This window comes from Physella acuta, unplaced genomic scaffold, assembly GCF_028476545.2.
Source record: "Physella acuta isolate Inbredline_101_S28 unplaced genomic scaffold, ASM2847654v3 ptg000192l, whole genome shotgun sequence".
NCBI lineage: Eukaryota > Metazoa > Mollusca > Gastropoda > Physidae > Physella > Physella acuta.
Genome location: NW_026731711.1, coordinates 93,088 through 112,066, shown reverse-complemented (window position 1 = coordinate 112,066; position 18,979 = coordinate 93,088). Strand labels below are relative to the sequence as shown.

The 18,979-nt window shown below is 36.3% G+C and overlaps 1 protein-coding gene across 1 annotated transcript in view; it reads right to left on the bottom strand.

The window, feature by feature from the left end:
- LOC131936863 (uncharacterized) overlaps positions 1–17,629 on the bottom strand; it is a 74,084-nt gene extending 56,455 nt beyond the window's left edge. The window contains exon 1 of the mRNA XM_059293961.1: positions 17,198–17,629. Within this exon, the coding sequence (XP_059149944.1) occupies positions 17,198–17,302 (105 nt within the window). The 5' untranslated portion in view covers positions 17,303–17,629. The remainder of the gene's footprint in view (positions 1–17,197) is intronic.
- Positions 17,630–18,979: the final 1,350 nt, after the last annotated feature.

Below are 18,979 nucleotides of genomic sequence, written 5' to 3'. Positions count from 1 at the left end.
AAAAAAAAATCCAGATCATATACGTATATATATATAATATGTATTTTAGCGTTTAAAATAAAATTATTTGCAGCACTTTTCTTTCAAGTACATATACTTTAAACAAGCCTTGCGTTACTTGTGAACCTGTCTAACATAGAAGTTCAACAAGAAGATTGCATGAACTAACTGTCCAGGAATTTATTTATTTGGAAACGTTATAATTTTTTATTTTATTTTTAGAGTGAAGTATTCTCCAATGGTTATCAAATGTATAATTTCACCGATTTAAATTTCTAGGCGCTAGTATCGAAATAATAGGATAAAAGAACCTTGTTTTGTTTAGTGCTTGCCAAACCTTGGATTTTTCAAATTTCGAGATTCGAAGCTTGATGAATTATTTCGAGAAAGCGACTCAGTGGCGCAGCAAATGGGTGTGTTAGTGGGGTTAGAACCCCCCTCAATGAAAAAAATCCAGCATACTCCACAGGGTAGAATTATTTTACTCTACAAATTAATTTCTAAGTAGGGGTGTAGGGATGGTGTATACATGAATTCACGTTTTTTAATGAGTTTTACCTTCCACCTCAGTAACGTCATGTATCGTCACTTAAGTCTGACCTACCATACCCTTAAAAAAATCTCACCAGTCTAATACCTCTTTCTATTAGCTGCCTTTATTTGTCTTTGTAAAAAGCTATTTCTGTTCAAACATATTAACAGAGCTGGATCAACATTAGGTGCTCACATTTTATTACAATTTTAAAAACTGAACTCAAAATTTAATATAAAAAGACTATAAAATTCAGTTTCAAATCTTTTTTACATTGAAAAGAGTGACGCCCCTCCCCACATCTACCATTGTCACACATCAGAAAAGTCCAAACTGTATGTAATTTATGGAAAAACCCGAAGCTGTTCAGGTACTCCCCTGGCCCAGCTCCCACCCCCATTACAAAGCTGTTCATCGCTTTGTTTAACACATCAAAGCATGCAGTCACCGATGAAGGCAAACACGTGACTGTTTGTCCACTGAAGGCATCTAACTAGTTCAAACACATCCCAAACATTACGGCGCATTAGAACATTTGTAACATCCCCTTCTAAAACATATACAGCCTATATTATACAGAGTGGTTGGATAACGGTCCAACGCATGCGCAAACAAATCTTTTTTTTTAACTTACAATTTTACGAGATTACAACACGGACGCTAGCGTTTGCTGGTAAGAGTTCATGCCGTTTGTTGTCGTAAAATCGTGAATTTTTCAACAGTTACGGCCCCTGGTTATAACGTCCGGTACAGAGCTGATAAAAAATTAGTTTTACTTGTTCGATTTACGGGTTTGTTGACCCTGCTAAAGTGCGTTGAATCTTTGTTTTTATAATACCACTCACTGGAATAGTTGCATCAATACTCTCTAATGCTGTTCAATACGTTAGATAGATAGGACATCACACGCGGACGTGTAGTATTTTAAATAAATGATAAAACTACACGTACACAACTCGATTGATAAATAATTCAACATTTTTCATGTATATTTCAATCATATTCGATCGAATTAACGTAGTTTTTTTTTTACATTTAATTAACGATAGCTTTATTTTTTTCTAATCTATTCTCGTCAAATTAATTAAATGGCCAACATAACTATCTAAATTAGTCTCCTCTAATGACGAAAGCACCGAGTAATAGATTCCAGGATATAATTGCCAACACATAAATCTAAGTTCAATTTTCTAATTACACGAGGAAATATTCGACCTGTGATAAATTGATAGTTGGATGAAAATATTTTGCCCGTCATCGTCGTCTGTGATTTATTTTATCAATTATACAGCTTTGTATTGGCGTTTTAATGGGTTATCCTGATTTATTGCTTAATTAACACGTATATTAATTTTCTTCTAAATCATATATTTAAAGTTAATTGATTTTTATTTTTTTTAAAGAAAAAATACAATCGAGTTTTTAAGCTTGTAGAATATATTATATTATAGAGATAACCTTATCAGTAATTTTTTAAGTGTTGATTATTTTTTTTTTTTATTCAAATCAAGAAGGACACGATGCTTCATTACACATAAGACTTTATATAATGTAATAGAAAAATAATCACAAACCACATCGCTAGCTGTCCCATCTAAACCGTTGCTTTATTTATTTTGTCAACATTACAGTTAAGGGGATCACATAAAATCAAATTAGCAAGTCATTAAAACAAGCTTATGGCTTATGGCGACATTAATTTTTTTTTCAAAAAACTTCAACTTGGTAAATTTTATATCCATGAAGTAGGGCCCTATCTATCTGATTGCATTAAATGAAGAAAATATTACCCATGGTTCAACGCCCCCCAATATTATTAAAGCGAGGTTTAACCCTATAATACTTTCAAGCTTTTTTCGATCGCGTCACTTTCGAACGACACCCACAATATAAGGTTTAAAAATGTTTAGAGTTATCTTCCCTTCCAAGCCGCAAGCAGATCTCGTTTATTCTCGCCTGTTCACGCTTAACTTATTCTCTACGGCATCCGTGCTGATAGCATGGTCTTAATTTATCTGCTAAATGTCCCCCATTTTTTTTTAAAGACCCGAGCCTAAGATCCACGTCAAAAAATAAATAAACAATAAAATTAATGACCCATAAGGCTGATACAAACAGGATTGTTCTGTTATAAAAAAACTGAAACATTTTTATATCCGTTAGAAGCTTCAAACAAGGTGTAACAATATTTTTTTTTCAACTTTGAAATGAACATTAAGTGTGTTGATTAACATGGAATGGCGATTGTAAGGTTTCAATGAATGTAATTTATATGCTAAACGAAAGGGGGTGTGTGTGCAAGTGGAGGCAATCAACGTGAAAGTTCATTTCTAGACGTTGGATACACATAATAGCCGGTGTTTAATGGTGCTTTTTTTAAAAACATTCTTGCTATGTAACAAGTGGCGTCACTTTATCATGTGTCAGCCAATGCGGTAACTGAGGGTGTCACCCCACCCCACCCCCCTCCATAATTTAGCATTTTATGTTCGGTGTCACCCTCCTCCGCTACAATTTTATTTTTGAGTTCGACAAAATATTTGCACCCCTAATGGTGTCACCCATCTCCCCTACAATTTTTTTTTAATTAGACAAAATAGTGTTCCCCCTCCCCAATAGTGACACTCGATGCGGACAACAGTCATACCTCGCCGTGTGAAGTTACTGAATGTAACAGCCCCATACAGTTAAAAATGTATACAGGTCCTTTGTTCAATCGCAAGCCGTGTTTTTTTTTATACAGCAGTAATGGTTTTGGTTAGATGAAACATCAAAGTTACTCTGGGCAATTAAACATCTATGCTACTCTGTTAAATAAAACATCAATGCTATTTCTTGATACGAAATACAGATGGTACTTTGTATCAAAATCAATGTTGCGTTATGTTTAATGAAACATCCATCGATGTTGCTAAATTACACGAGACCACACTTACATCTGAAGAAGTGTATAACAAGAATTCTCAATTTGAAAAAAAAAACACCCATCAACAGTGCCAGTGTAGAATTATAAACTACACAGTCTCTTTACAAAAGTAATAGAAAAAAAAATCAAGTAAAGCTTTGATAAATAGACAAGCAAAAACACAAGTCTCACCAGACAACCCTTGATAGTCTACAATATACAACGCAGGGTTAAACGCTGGACATTCTATGTTAAGCACAGCTTTAAGCCCAGTGTTTCTTTCAGACATTTTTTCTCTCCAGGGGGCACTTGAAACTTCCGGGGGAGGGGGTGGACGCACTTAAATTTCTGGAAAGAGGGAGGTTAAAGTACTTAAATATTTTTCTATATAATTATTTTTTAAATTTCGCCCGGGGGTGTACGTGCTAATGGGAGGGTGGGGGGGGGGGGGGGGGAGCCTGGAAGAAACACTGTTTAAGCCCTGTGTCTACTTTGGAAAAAAAAAGATTACAACTATGTGAAACAGCGGCAAAAGTTAATCCAATTAATCTACAAAATTAAACAACACAACACTAGGTAAAGGCTGGGGTCGATCGTAGTAGTGGGTAGGAAGTGAGCTTTATTGTCCTGATCATAATGCATGAAACGCTAGGGAGCCGTTCAAACAGATCGTTGACTCCAGCTATGTTCTATAATGCATGAGATTTTTTAAAACACCCAGCCGGGTCTACCCGGACTTTTGGATTAATTTTTCACATGTGTTAATTAACACGGTTTAGCTTCTTTCAGCTTATATTGGCTAAGTTCGACAAACTTAAAAAGAGAATGTAATAATAGACCGGAAAAATCCATTGACGGATCTCGATAGCTTTGTGGTTGAATTCTATACCCTCATACTTGGAGAGTCTTGTTGAAAGATTTTTTTTTTATTCTGGTCCTCGGTTTGATCTTTGAGTGAATGAAATAGCTAAAGCAAAAAACCAACACAAAACATATAACGTGGTGTAACGGGTGCGTAGTTTCAACGTAGACCATTTACTCCCACACTGCATTACAATGTGATATTGAGTGGGGCAATATATCTGCATACATTTTTAAGCAGATCAGAAAATAGATCTGGGATATAAGAAAAAATTGAGTAAAGAAAAACGTTTAAAAAAAAAATACACTTTAGAAGCCACGTATTTAAAAAGTTCAACGGTGTGAATGTGAGGGCGTTGCTCCTGAAAGTTCATCAAACTTAATAACGTGCGGAGTAGAGGTAGAACGCGCGCTTGCAAACCGAATTCTACGTGATCGGATTCCAAGAACGCAGGTCGTCCCTCTAATCCAGGGGTCTCCAAACTTTTCAGCCCGACGACCGCATATAAAATAACTATAAAATATCAGTTTGGGGGCCAGAGTTTCTTCTAGGAATTTCCTCAAGTTGGCTACATTTTCAAATTGTTTTAAATTTTCTTGGCAAAGTTCCTTAGCCACCTCCAACAAAAATCTTTTCCGTGGACAAAAAGATTTCCGCAGGCCGGATGAGAGGACCTCGCGGGCCGCATCCGGCCCGCGGGCCGTAGTTTGGAGACCCCTGCTCTAATCAAACTAATGCCCATCCCAGTTGGTGCACTGGTGGAGGAAGCAAAAGCCTGGTCTAACGGCCTGAACTTGAATGAGGGAAATGTTCGATTCTTAACTGTGTGTCCGTCTGCCTAGCAAGAGCATATGGTTAGCCAGTAATAAGAGTGATATAGATAAATAGAGTGAGTTAGATATATAGATAGAATATGAAGAGAGAGAGAGAGAGAGAGAGAGAGAGATTAATTTTAACAGTATTGGTAATAAGCTCCGCAGCTCAATCTGCCTCTACAATTGTGACATTGTGACAAATATATTAGACGACGGTAAGATGTCAGCCACTCATGTGAGGGAAATAACTCTGAGTTTTTTGTTTTTTAAAAAACACCTTGCATGACCTAGTGTACCAGATCTTATCGGAGTAACCCCATTACTTTGAACTCTCCTTTACAAGACCTAGTATACATTAGATTACCTGAGTAATCGTGTTACTTTGAATACACCTTAAAACACCAAGTATACATGAGAAAACCGTAGTAACAGCGTTACTTTGAATAAACCTTACGCAAAGACCAAAGATACACGAACACCGGGATAACTGCGTTAATTTGAGTACACTTTACTAGACCCAGTAAATATAAACATACAGTTAAGTTACAAGGTTACCATTACTTCGATTACTCTACATTCTAACCAAAAAACATTGTTTTTAATGTAAGTTTCCTTTCCGTAACATACAGCGGTTAAAAAAATGCTCATGAATAGTATATACATTCTGATGTTGTTTTTCTACCAACGTTAACAAGTTTAATTAATATTTTAAGTTATTTTTTTTAACCTTAGCCCCCCTGACACCGTTTTGTTTAAAAAATGTAAACAGACTTTGTTTTAAACGCTGACATCAATTGGAGGAAAACGGTTAATTTTTTTAAACCGTTGACACCGTTTTCACCCGTTTATGTTGTAAAGCATTGATCGTTCGTGCAGTTAATGAACGTAATTTTCGCCCTCGCGAAAACACTGTTAATTGTGTTTGTTTTTTTCTAAACGTCAGACAACAATTCCAAGACCAGACGATGTCCTAAATATCTCCCCTCCCCCACACTTCATCCTAAAGTAGAACTAACGTCATGACGTCTGTGTATTCATATAGAACTAACGTCATGACGTCTCGTTCTCCAAATAGAAATGACAACAGGGTGCCTCCATTTTTAAAGCAATATGCCATGCTTTGAAGACAATAAAACGTCCTCAAATACCCCCCCCCCCTCTCTATCCTAAAGTAGAATTAACGTCATGACGTATCTGTCTTCAATTAGAACTGACGTCATGACGTCTCCATCTTAAAGTAGTACGCCATGCCATTGAAATGTCCTCAAATACCTCACCCCACACTCTCCATAGTATAAACTAAACCCGACGCTGTGACGTTAATGACGTCCTAAAATACTTCACACCCACACATTCCCCACAATAAAACTAAAACTGACGCTGTGACGTTAAGACGTCCTAAAATACTTCACCCCCACACTCCCCACACTTCCCACAATAAAACTAATTCACTCCCACACTTCCCACAATAAAACTAATTCACCCCCACACTCCCCACAAATAAAACAGGAACTGTCGCCATGACGGTGGTGCATCGTGTGACCTACATCATACATGCTGAGTCCAACGCGAATAGAAAACATAATGTCCCCATATTTCAAACGCTTACCGCGCTAAACGAATATCGTGTCGCGTTATTTCCATTTTGATTCACTTACCGCCTCTATCGCAGCAAATAATTCCATGCGAGAATCGGCAAGGCGCGCCTACGTGTCTGATGTTCGTATCATTGTCTTCGTAAGGCTAGAAACAATTAACTCTCCACGATTTTTAAAAAGGTTACAAAGTTACGCAGGATTCGTATAAGTTACAAGAAGATGGGTTATGTGGGCTGCTTAAAAAAAGGCCAGGGGTGGGTAAGTACAAATCTATAATCAGTCAGAGAACGATGCGTTAATTAACAACGTGTTTGCACGTGCCTCTGTAATACACAGGCAGTTTTCTATAATTAATTGAAATACAGCCTGCATGTTGCTTAGTTATGACCCTTCGTGATGTGGTAACTTAAGGCTTATTAGAATTTTTTACAGCTAGTCTTTAAGCAGCTGAATCGCTGATTGCAATGGTGCAAGCTGTTTAGAAATAGGATCAATATACCATGACTAATTGACAGTTTTGGTGTAGGTAGGGTCGATTCTAACTCTGATTCTAAGAAATGTAGGAGTTTCAATCATCCTGATACAAAAATCAGTTTAATTAAAAAGCCTTTATAAAAACCTAAACCAAAGGATTTTGAACACACAAATACGTGATCAGATATGACTAAAATCCCAGGATATCCTTGACACCCCCCCCCCCACACCCCATTCTAGCCCCCTCATACACGCTGGCTCCAAACAACTAGAGAGGTGAAGTGACTCATTAGTCTTTGAGCGCCACAATACCATTATTGGTGTCTGTGTGTTCTGTTATATTCTTTTGATTATTTATATACCGTACCATGAGATCTCAACTACCTCTAGAAAATTGTCCTGGCTATCGTAAAAATTAAAAATTTATACTTCTGAAATGTGAAAAGCTTTTCAAGAAAAAATGATAAATGACATTCGTAATTTCTTTTTTTATAAACCCTCCAACATAGCTAGCTTAACGAACCGCCAGGATTAAGATGCAAATATCTTTAATCTTTCCCTTCCTACACAGTATTGAAAAGTTATTTCCCTTATTTCCGAGGAATGAGATCCGGAAACGAACGAGTTTTCTAATTGCCGAAAGAGTGAGGGAATAGCACGAGTTCTCGTCGTGTACCTGATGCAGCTGAACTTGAGATATTGGCTGAAGTGTTAAGAGCTGACCAGGTAACTGATCATGGGATAAGTTTACGTGTAACGAGAAATAAACTTATTCTCGTTTGGTATCAAAATGTAGTTTATGTACCTGAAGTGTATAGGTTGATTTTAACTTTAAATACATCAAAATATTAAGCAGCAACTTTGGAATGTTTTTTTTATGTAGTTTATTATTAATACACTTTATCTAAAATGGAGTATAAGGTAGAAGAATTACAGTTTATCTGTTTCTTTGATCTTGATATATAAGAAGATAGTGTGTCGGTACTATGTAGTGATTTTGGTCGTCTGAGTCGACTCAGCTCTAAATTGTACTTTGCCCAAATTGGGGAAAATAAAGGGAGACTTTTCAATGCGTTTTTATATTATATTTTAGCTAGTACACCAATAAAGATGGTTAAGCTGTATACAAGAGACAAACCAATATTTTTTTTTTAAATGTGTTTGGTGTATCTTTCAGTTTGAAACGAGTTAGTAAATAATTGTAATATTATGTGAATTTTTTTGGAATCTTTGAGTAATGTTTGTTGTGAAAGATCTATTGAAAGCTTTTTCATACATTCCCCGGTTTAATAAACGTAAATATTGATTTAAAAAAAAATATTACACCACCTATTACCCCATCAGCTAAGTTTGTTAGGGTTATTAAATTACTTGCTCATTTTGTGAAGCACTTTGAAATGTTTGTGAATTTCCGCAGTCGTGTCAGTCAGTGATTTCCGCTAGAGTAAGGAATGTGGAAAACTTTTAAAAGAGTTATCTCTCTTTATATCAAACTCGTACTCAATACACCCGGTTGATGACAGACATATCTACGATTTGTTAAATTCCTTTGAAAGGCCAATCAGAAAAGTCCACTTGCTAAAAAAAAAGTTTTACCAACTTAATAGAACGTATATTAAAATACATTTGATTCAGAAACAGCATGCTTTTCAAGACGTTCTATTCCAATGAAGTGACTGATTTTACAAATTGTAATCGCATGAACTAAATTAAAAAAAAATAGACATTACAATTTAAACAGATTGTGTTATGTTTCATCCAACTGCACAACATATTCTTCGAATACAAATTTTAATTTAAAAAAAAAATACCATATAACTGTGTAACTGTAAAAAAAAAGGGAAATTTTCCAAATGTTCAAATAAACTTTTTCGCAAGTGCAATTATGATTCGCCGTAATGCATTTTCAAACATAAAAGATTCCTGCTATAATATATGGCAGGGGAAAAATTCATTAACATATTAAAAATTAAGTACAGTGAAGTAAAAAGAAAATAATACCTTTTAAAAGCAGTAGTTTTTTTTTTCGTTTTTTTGTTTTGTTTTGAAAATAAAGATCTGTTTTTACGTAGACACGTAGACAGAAAAATTAAACTCAGGTTTAGAATTACAAAGTTCCATTTAAGTCGTCCTTTAGAATCGCTTCATCTGTTGGAGATTTATGACATTTTAAAGTAGATTGAGTTTCACTTTGTAAAAACCCGACCTTTCTCGCAGAAAGTTAAGTGGAGAGACACGATATTAGCGGTCAATAATCTCTTGGAAATCTTGCAGACGTGTACATTAAGGAGTTGTCTTCGCCTCAATCATCAGTACATTATTCAAAGCGTTTGTAATATTAGGTTATCTATTGTTCTGGAGGGGGGGGGGGGGGGGAGTCGTTCAGTTTAATGATACTCCACTTCGGGGGTAGTTTCGCAACAGTGGTTAAGATTTTTAGCATGGCCTGTCCGAACGGAAAAAAGGACACGAAGCAATAATTAAGGTGGAAAAGGGGACTCTAATACAACAACACCCCCCTAAATAGTATGGTGGTGGGGAGGGGGATTTACAAATCGGGGATATGTTTTGGGGCATTTTTCCAGTGTGGGGGTATATATGTTGGGGGGGGGGGGGTGTATTGTGTGTGTGTGTCTGTGTGTACGTTTAAGTATATAAGCGTGTGCGTGTTTGTACATGCGTGTGTGTTCATGCATATGTGTGAGTATATGCGCGCGTGTGTGTTTGTGTGTGTGTGTGTTCGTGTATATGTGTGTGTGTATGCGCGTGTATGTGTGATTGTGTGTTTAGTCTCGGCTATATGCTTCCTATCGAACCAACACAACAATGATGATGGCTATCGCTACTAGTTCTTCTCATCCGCCTACAGTTTTGTTTTCTCATTTAATGTAAGTAGGTTACTCAGAACATTATAAAAAAAAAAAAGAAATATTTAAAATGCTGAGTCTTCAAAAACAAATTGTATTAAAAAATAACAAAATTTTTAAAAAATATAGACATGACAGAATTGTTTCAAATTTCTGTCTGAAACAGAAGAAAGTAACTGTAGATTTTAAAATTTGTTTCGTTTCTTATTGTGCCGGTGTTGAATTTTATACTCAGGAACGGTAAGGCGCGTTAAATAAATTGTATAAGAAATTGTGTTCTTGTGTTCTCCCAGAGTTTTAGATGTATAGTCATACGGAAGTAATAAAAAAAACGCGTTATGTTTAACTAGATGTGTTATATATAGGCCTATATATACATATATATATATATATATATATATATATATATATATATATATATATATATATATATATATATATATATATATATATATATACGTATACGTATATGTATATTCTTCTCCCTCTTTTTTTTCTTTGTCCTTTTTTTCACATTTTCGCTACCTCTATAACTTTTTCGCTGTCTCTTCGTTTCTTACTCTTCTTCATTTCAGTCTCTATCTCCATCTCGTTTTTTTTCTTACTTTCTCTCTCTCTCCCTCCCCCTTTTTTTCACTTACTCTCGCTGTTTCATACTCTTTCTTCCGCCTACTCTTTTTCCCTCCTGTCTCTCAATGGCTCTGATTATCCCTCATACTTGCTCCTCTTTCCCAAATTCACACTTTCTCTAACTTTCTCACCCCCCCCCCTCTTCTATATAACCAAAACTTATGTCTACAGTCTACCTACACCCATGAAATTCATACCACCATCAGTATCACCATTATGTGTGCATCACTACGACCCCCCCCCCCCACCACCACCACCACCCCGTCCTTTCATCAGCTGCCATTGATCTTGATTAAAGCCCGACCGGTGATGGCATGCAGTGAGAGTGGGTGATTCACCCAGCTCTAATGGCAGTTGGTATCAACCAATTTAGTCGCATCTAATTCACCGGCACGACTTTGTCGGGCTGGCCAGGGATCAGTGGCGTCACAAGGCGGAGGGGGGGGGGGTGAGCTAGTGTGGGGGGGGGGGGCGGTCCACACCGGGTGACACTAATTAAGATAGGTTAAAATTCACTATCAATAGCATGATTTATGGTAGAGGGGTGACACAAGATCGAAAATGTATTTTTTTAGAGAGATACAGATGAGGGGGGGGGGGGTGTTACACCATCAATTACCGCACCGAGTGACACTCGACCTTGTAATGCCACTGCCAAGGATTCTCAAATATTCCAACCTGCGACCTACGTTAAACACAGGGCCAATGTATTTAAGCGCTAAAGGGTAAAAAGGAACATCATTAGCACGATTACTGTATTTAGAAAGTTTAAAAAAAAAAATACAAAACCACACGTATAAATTACGAGTGGTTCGCGGAGTGTTTTCAGGCATCTCTTCGGGGAAGGGGGCAATGCCCCCCCCCCCTCTAAATACGTCCACCGCCTGCCCCCAGACATAGAGCGAAATAGAATTTACATAGAAAATATATAATCTTACCCTTGTCCCCATTCCCCCCCCCCCCCCCCCGGGTAAATTTTGTCTACCACCCCCACACCACTCCGTAAGTTTCAAGTGCCCCCACCCCGCTCCGGAAAAAAAGTCTGAAAGAAACACTGGTGGTCCGAGTGTGGTTAAATGAGAATCACTGGGCTAGTTACATTACCACATCATATGTGGTAATTAATTTATCTGATCATTTTTCCACCCTCTGTTCATCTAGATCTCCATTTATTAAAAATTCAATCTTCTTCTTCTTCTTCGTTCTTAATTATTAGTGTTGAAGGGGATCGAGATTTATCTGCCAGTGGGCTTGAACTCGAGACTTTGTTCGAATGTATCAACCATGAGCTTTTTGCCGACACGACCACGCCTCCAACACAACTAAGCGTTACGTGTCAACTGGTTATGCGCCATTGAGGCCATTGACTCCGATTTCAGCCTGCTTTTCTTTTTGGATTTGCTTCCATAGCCTTTGTCCAACCAAGAACAAACTACAAGGCAGCAGTTGTTTAATTTTGGAGTTGTCTCTCCTAGAAGAGTGGCTGTCCCCAGCTACGAGCCTCATCTGCCCGAGGGTTCGAACTCGAGACTTTTCGGTTTAGCAACCATGAGCTTTACCGACTCGACCACGCCGACCCAAAAATTCAATAACTAATGCTTTTAATTAACGCCAAAAATAACAGTTATTAATGAGTTCCTAAAATCACGTGACTCCCGTACGCCGAGGGGGCTCCTGGTAAACCTGACACCGCTTGTATCAATGAACTAAAAGCCATTTAACGATTTCTCTAGCTTGTCTCATTGTGATTGTGAGTAGACTACAGAACTTCGTCAATAGTAGGCCTACAGCATTGAACAGAACGATAGTTCATCACATTCTTTTAACCTGCGTGATTAAGCTATTGTTAAACCGAGATAGCATAACACAATAGTTTAACCTGCCCAATCTAGCTATTGTTAAACCAAGGCGGCTCAGCAAAACATTTTAATCTGCCTGATTAAGATATCGTTAAAACCAAGACCAACGAATTCTCATACCATGCCTGATTCAGCTTAACCAAAATAGTTCAACACAATATTTAACCTGTCTGATGTAGCTTTTGTTACACCAAAATAGCTCAACACAATTTTTGATAACTTGTCCGGTTAAAGTTATTTTAATTGCAGTAAAAGTATGACCAGAATTATAATTTTAATAAAAACCAGTTTGAATAGATTCATTTTTTTAAAAGGTGATCGCAATCAATGTTGACAGGTTAATTTTTAAAAAAAAAACCAAGCATGTATTAACTAATCAGGTCAAAACGAAGATCTCGGAAAAAAAATCTATTTTTAGCATGATATGGTGCTTCTGCAGTTTATTAACGCAAGAAAAACGACAATATTTGTCCCTGTCATGTCCTCTACTATAGTTGACATGTCCTTTACAATATTTCAGATGTCCTCTACAATACTAACTATGTCCTCTACACTACTTGACACGTGCCTACAATATTTGAATTGTCCTCCACAGTATTTGACATGTCCTATACACTATTTGACATGTCCTCTACACTATTTGACATGTCCTATGCACTATTTGCCATGTCCTCTACACTATTTCAGATGTCCTCGACTTTATTTGTCATGTCCTCTACACTATTTGTCATGTCCTCTACGCTATTTGACATATCCTCTATACTATTTGACATGTCCTATACACTATTTGACATGTCCTAACACTATTTGACATGTCCTATGCACTATTTGCCATGTCCTATACACTATTTCAGATGTCCTCGACATTATTTGTCATGTCCTCTACACTATTTGTCATGTCCTCTACACCATTTGACATGTCCTCTATACTATTTGACATGTCCTCTACACTATTAGCTCCTGTCATACCGCCTACACTGACGTTAACTAACCAAACACACGACTAAAATAATCACTGCGGACAAGAATAACAGCGCGACCATACACTGGTCAAGGTTCTGGTATGGGAGTTGGTGTCAATGACGGAAACAAACCAACCCAATCAATGCCTGGATTGTCCTTGTGGTTTCGGTAATCTGTGACTTAATGGTGAAACCGTGCTTCTGACGTCAGTCGTGTTTGATTCGCATCACTGGTTTTCATTCAGGTTGGAGTTTGTTCTGATATGATTGGTTGAGTTTGTTCTTTGATAGCCCGCGCGTTAATCTATTAAAGTACTTTATATTTAATCGGCTTTTCGGATTACTGGCCACAGAAACAGCTCTGCTCTAGTTCACCTGTACTATCTGGCGTTTGCTTTGACATTGTACTTTATGATTGTTATTGTTTTTACTAAGATGACAAATGCATGATAATTAATTTTCCTATTTTCCCGATGCGTCAAATCGTTACTAAGACTCACTCTAACTACAATACACACAGCCACCCAGTCGTCATCTATGCTTTCTTTAAAGAAGCATACACTTAGTAGTTTGAAGACAATGGCGTAGCTAGGGGTGGGCGGGTGGGGACGGTTGAATTATAAACTGTCAAAGTATGGCACCAAAGAAAAACAACAAGTAATAACTGGTAAGAAGCGACACCAACCTTTTCAACTGGAAGGGGGGGGGGGGAATTGGCTTTTTCACTAACGAAAAAAAAAAATAAATGGCAGGGGACACAAATTTATAATTCGCCCCGGGCGCCGGGATGGGTCTGTTTGTAGAGTCTAGCGCATTCTGCCCTTCGTTTGTAAGGTAGGGTTTTTGGCGTATACCCCGTTGTTAAGAAGTTACTAGGGCATTCTGACCCTAGTACCCACCTCGTATGGGAGTGTTACTCCGCCAGTGAAAAAATAAATTACATGGTAATATACCTTAAATAAAGATTGAGCACATTTTTGTAACAAAGAAATAAGACAATTTTCCCCACTACCCCACCCCATATAATGTTATTTATACATACCATACACATAAACATCCGCTATATTGCATAATATGTTCAGAACACACCCCACCCTCTCAAAAACAGTGAAATAGAACTAAAAAGAAATGTTTTAAGAAAATTTCAAAAGATTAAATAAAATTCACTAGTATCACTGCAGGAGAAATATGTTTTTTTTATTTTAAATATTTTTTTTAGTTCAACGTGTTATTTAATACGGCTCTTGTCCACCAATCCACTTTACCCCCATACAATAAAACAATTAAACATCACGTCATTCATACCTTCTTCTTCCCCCAACCTGTGTGTAATATAATACGCGCACGATTCCTGTCCTAACCTCCATTATTTTTCTCCTAGCTTTAAGTGGATAAAAATTTATTGCTTTAATTTCAATCAGTAATGTCTGTGGAGGCAATTTAAAGGGGTGAAAAAAATTAACAACTTTTTTTTATATCAAGTTATCTGAAACTGGTTTTAATTAGGATAACATTTCCTCGAAAGCTCATCAACCCATACCAGTTTAAAACAAAGTAGATGGATGATCGTGGATGAAAATTATTGCTTCTACTCAGACGGCTTCTACACTCTCAACTTTAGTATTCTTATTATTCTTACAAACAACTGAATCACCGTGTGCAGTGTTCTGGTATGCTTAGGGTCGGTTACGTGCCATGACAAAGTATCGGACCGCGGGCCTGTACCGGACCGCTAAGTAGGGTTAGCTGGTACTCGAACAAAACAGTAAGGACATGGACGCACGGACCTCGGGCCTGTACCGGACCGCTTAGCAACGGTAGCAAAGCTGTTTGAAAATATCAGAAATATTACTGTAACTATATAGCCTATATATATATATATATATATATATATATATATATATATATATATATATATATATATATATATATATATATATATGTATGTATGTATGTATGTATGTATGTATGTATGTATGTATGTATGTATGTATGTATGTATGTATGTATGTATGTATGTATGTATGTATGTATGTATGTATGTATGTATGTATGTATGTATGTATGTATGTATGTATGTATGTATGTATGTATGTATGTATGTATGTATGTATGTATGTATGTATGTATGTATGTATGTATGTATGTATGTATGTATGTATGTATGTATGTATGTATGTATGTATGTATGTATGTATGTATGTATGTATGTATGTATGTATGTATGTATGTATGTATGTATGTATGTATGTATGTATGTATGTATGTATGTATATAACGCCCCTAAACTCGACACTTCCTAGTTAGAATTCTTCACGCGTCCATGAATGCGAATAAAAATTGTTGCGCTGTGAATATATCTATAAACTCTCTACACTAGAGTATAATATAATGTCCTAGCAATCAGTTCGCTTTAAAACAGTGCACATCAATTCAAACAATTGTGTAGGCTTTATCTTCTCTCCAGCTAGAAAACCATTCGTTTATTTCATGTTGCTTGTCGTTTAAAAACATGACCGTGACATTTATTCCCTTGATTGCTGTTGCAGCACAAACATAACGTTTATTGAATACGATTTCACAATTTTAATCGACGAATTTAGCAATGTTTATCAGCGTTCGTTAACAGGAACAGATATAGAAACCTGTTCGAGTGCCGTCTTAGAGATAACAAACTGCCCACGGAATCGGAAACTGATAAGTGGAACGAGGCGATATCGAGGTAAAAAAAATAATCACGGAAACATAACGTAAAATACAGGCTATCATCATCTCCGCGAAGACGTGAAATGTGTGTCATTTGTCCTTTGTAAACACTAGCATCACATTTATAGCACGCGCTGTATAAAATGACAGACCGCCCGGTGTATACTTAGATTATGTCCCCTCGCAGCGGTTCTTATGTTTTACATAGGAAAGTTGGTGATTTACATCGATAAATTAACAAACTGATTAAGCAATATCTAGTATTGTAATATTTATTCTCTTCAATTTAATGTACCCACTGTTATAAGTTTTAATAAAGAAGGATTTTGAAAATGTAAAACAAAACACTTGTGTTATGATTAGTTAAGTGTTGTTAAATAATATAACTTTAAGTTTAGTGTGATGCGCTTTTTTAAAAACTTGATCGTTAGGGCGTGCTCAGCTGTAAAGAAAATCACGCGCAAGTTGTCGTCTAATGCACGCTTTAATTTACCGATGTGACGAGTAGATAACTTTTATCGCGGCTAGAGTGAATACAACATGTTCCACATCAAACAAAGTAATAAACAAAACCAACAGCAAATGATACGTCGACACAAACTTTGATGAAGAACACACGGCAAATGTTTCTACATTGCAAAAAATGGTGTTGCTTTACAGCCCCAAAACAATACATGAATGGATCAAGCTTGTCTCACTTTAACATGGGTGTCAAATATTGCTAGTGTATCATAAGACCGTTTCATGTTTTTTATGGTTGTCTCTCAACGTATAATATATATATATATATATATATATATATATATATATATATATATATATATATATATATATATATATATATATACGTCTGTGCATGTATATGTATCAATGTGTTTTAAATATGATCGATGTATTTGTATAATGTAATGCAGGATTCCCCATTATACACCTCCTCTTGAGCCGCCACTGCTGTAGAAAAATACGGAACTACACGAGCCAACTTACCGTGGGGGCTACGGCTGACTCCTGACTTCCCGCCGCCAACAGCGATGTGATGACGCAGAAGATTATCATCATGACCGGCGTCTTCAGGAAAGTTGATAAAAACATGATATAAGTCGATAAATTTCTTTTTCCCGTCAATGCCGATCTTCACTAGCTAATCATCAGTTTGTTTATTTTCTCTGTAATCCTAAGTTGGGAAAAATCTCAGTACTTGTCTCCTAATTTGCTAACTTTTCTTTCCAACTATAAAACAAAAAAAAATAACTTTTCAATAATTGTTTTTAAGTTGCTCAACAAATAAGTTTACAAAATTTATTTTAAGTTGTTCAGTTTAAAAATGTCCCTGTCGAAAGATATTATGAACAAACGCCTCTACCACGAAATGCACGTGTTTCCCGCGTATTTTATACCATCGCGCGATGTCGCCTTCTGCCGAGCGAGGAAAAAAAAAACTACCCGTAGCTCACGTGGAGACTGCCATTGAGCGCTGGCAAGCGGGTAGCTGTCTGCTCACGTCCAGCTTCTCGCGCGGGTGTACTGGGGGGCGCCGAGCTGGTCACAGCCGGCGGTTTGCTGGGTGGGGCGTATGGTGGGCGTCTGCTTTAAAAAATATTTTTCTCATAGTGGGTGGGGGGGCGGGTTTGTTTGGGTTATAGTACTCACCACTACTTAACTCAATTGGTTAATTGAACAGGTTTGTAAAGAAAATACAAACTGAACTACACACACACGTGCAAACGTAAACGTAAGTGTACGTGTACGTTTAAATGTATATGTACATGTACTTGTATGTGTATATTTTATGCATTTGCATATATATATATATATATATATATATATATATATATATATATATATATATATATATATATATATATATTATATATAAATAAATGAAAACCTATACATATATATATATATATACATGTGTATATATGTATATATGTATATATATAATATACATGAAAACTTATACACACACACATATATATATATATATATATATATATATATATATATATACATATATATATATATATATATATATATATATATATATATATATATATATGTATATGTTATAATATATTGTAAATGGCGTTGGGTGTCTCCGATTAACCAGAACAACCAACACGAAACAGTACTTCTTAGATTAAATTCAGATTTAGATCTAGCAAGGCTAATGACCTTGATTCAGACAACAATTTTGTACATGTTGGGTGTAACAGTGCTAGGCAATCATTTAACACTAATTTGTGCTTTCGAAATGTTCGGTAATTGAGATGATGTATTGCCTCACGTTTCATAGCTTGAAGACCACCTAGATATCACCTCTCCAATACTTATTAGACAACGATATCTATGTGTAATTGCATATCTTTATCTTATACTTTCAATAATAAATCTTTACTTGATACAAAATATCTTTATTTTATTCTCCCTACAACAATATATTTACTTTTAAATACAGCTTAGCCACTGCCTATTTTTTGTTATTTTTAACACGTTTTTCTTATCTCAGCTTCGCGTTTGTTTGTTTGTTGTTAAAATTGACATCGAAAATTAGCCCACTTCTGATTGCTCTAGAGATCTGAAATTTGGCATGCAGGCTACTTTCGCCTAACAATTTCAGATGCAATCATAAAACTAGCAATTAGAGACCGTAATTAGCTTAATTTAATTACGCCCCAAGGACCATAAAATTGAGGACATGATTTCTAAAGATACCGACAAGACTGTAGGCCTATTGACACAGTTACTTCGGCCCCAATCGATGTGAGC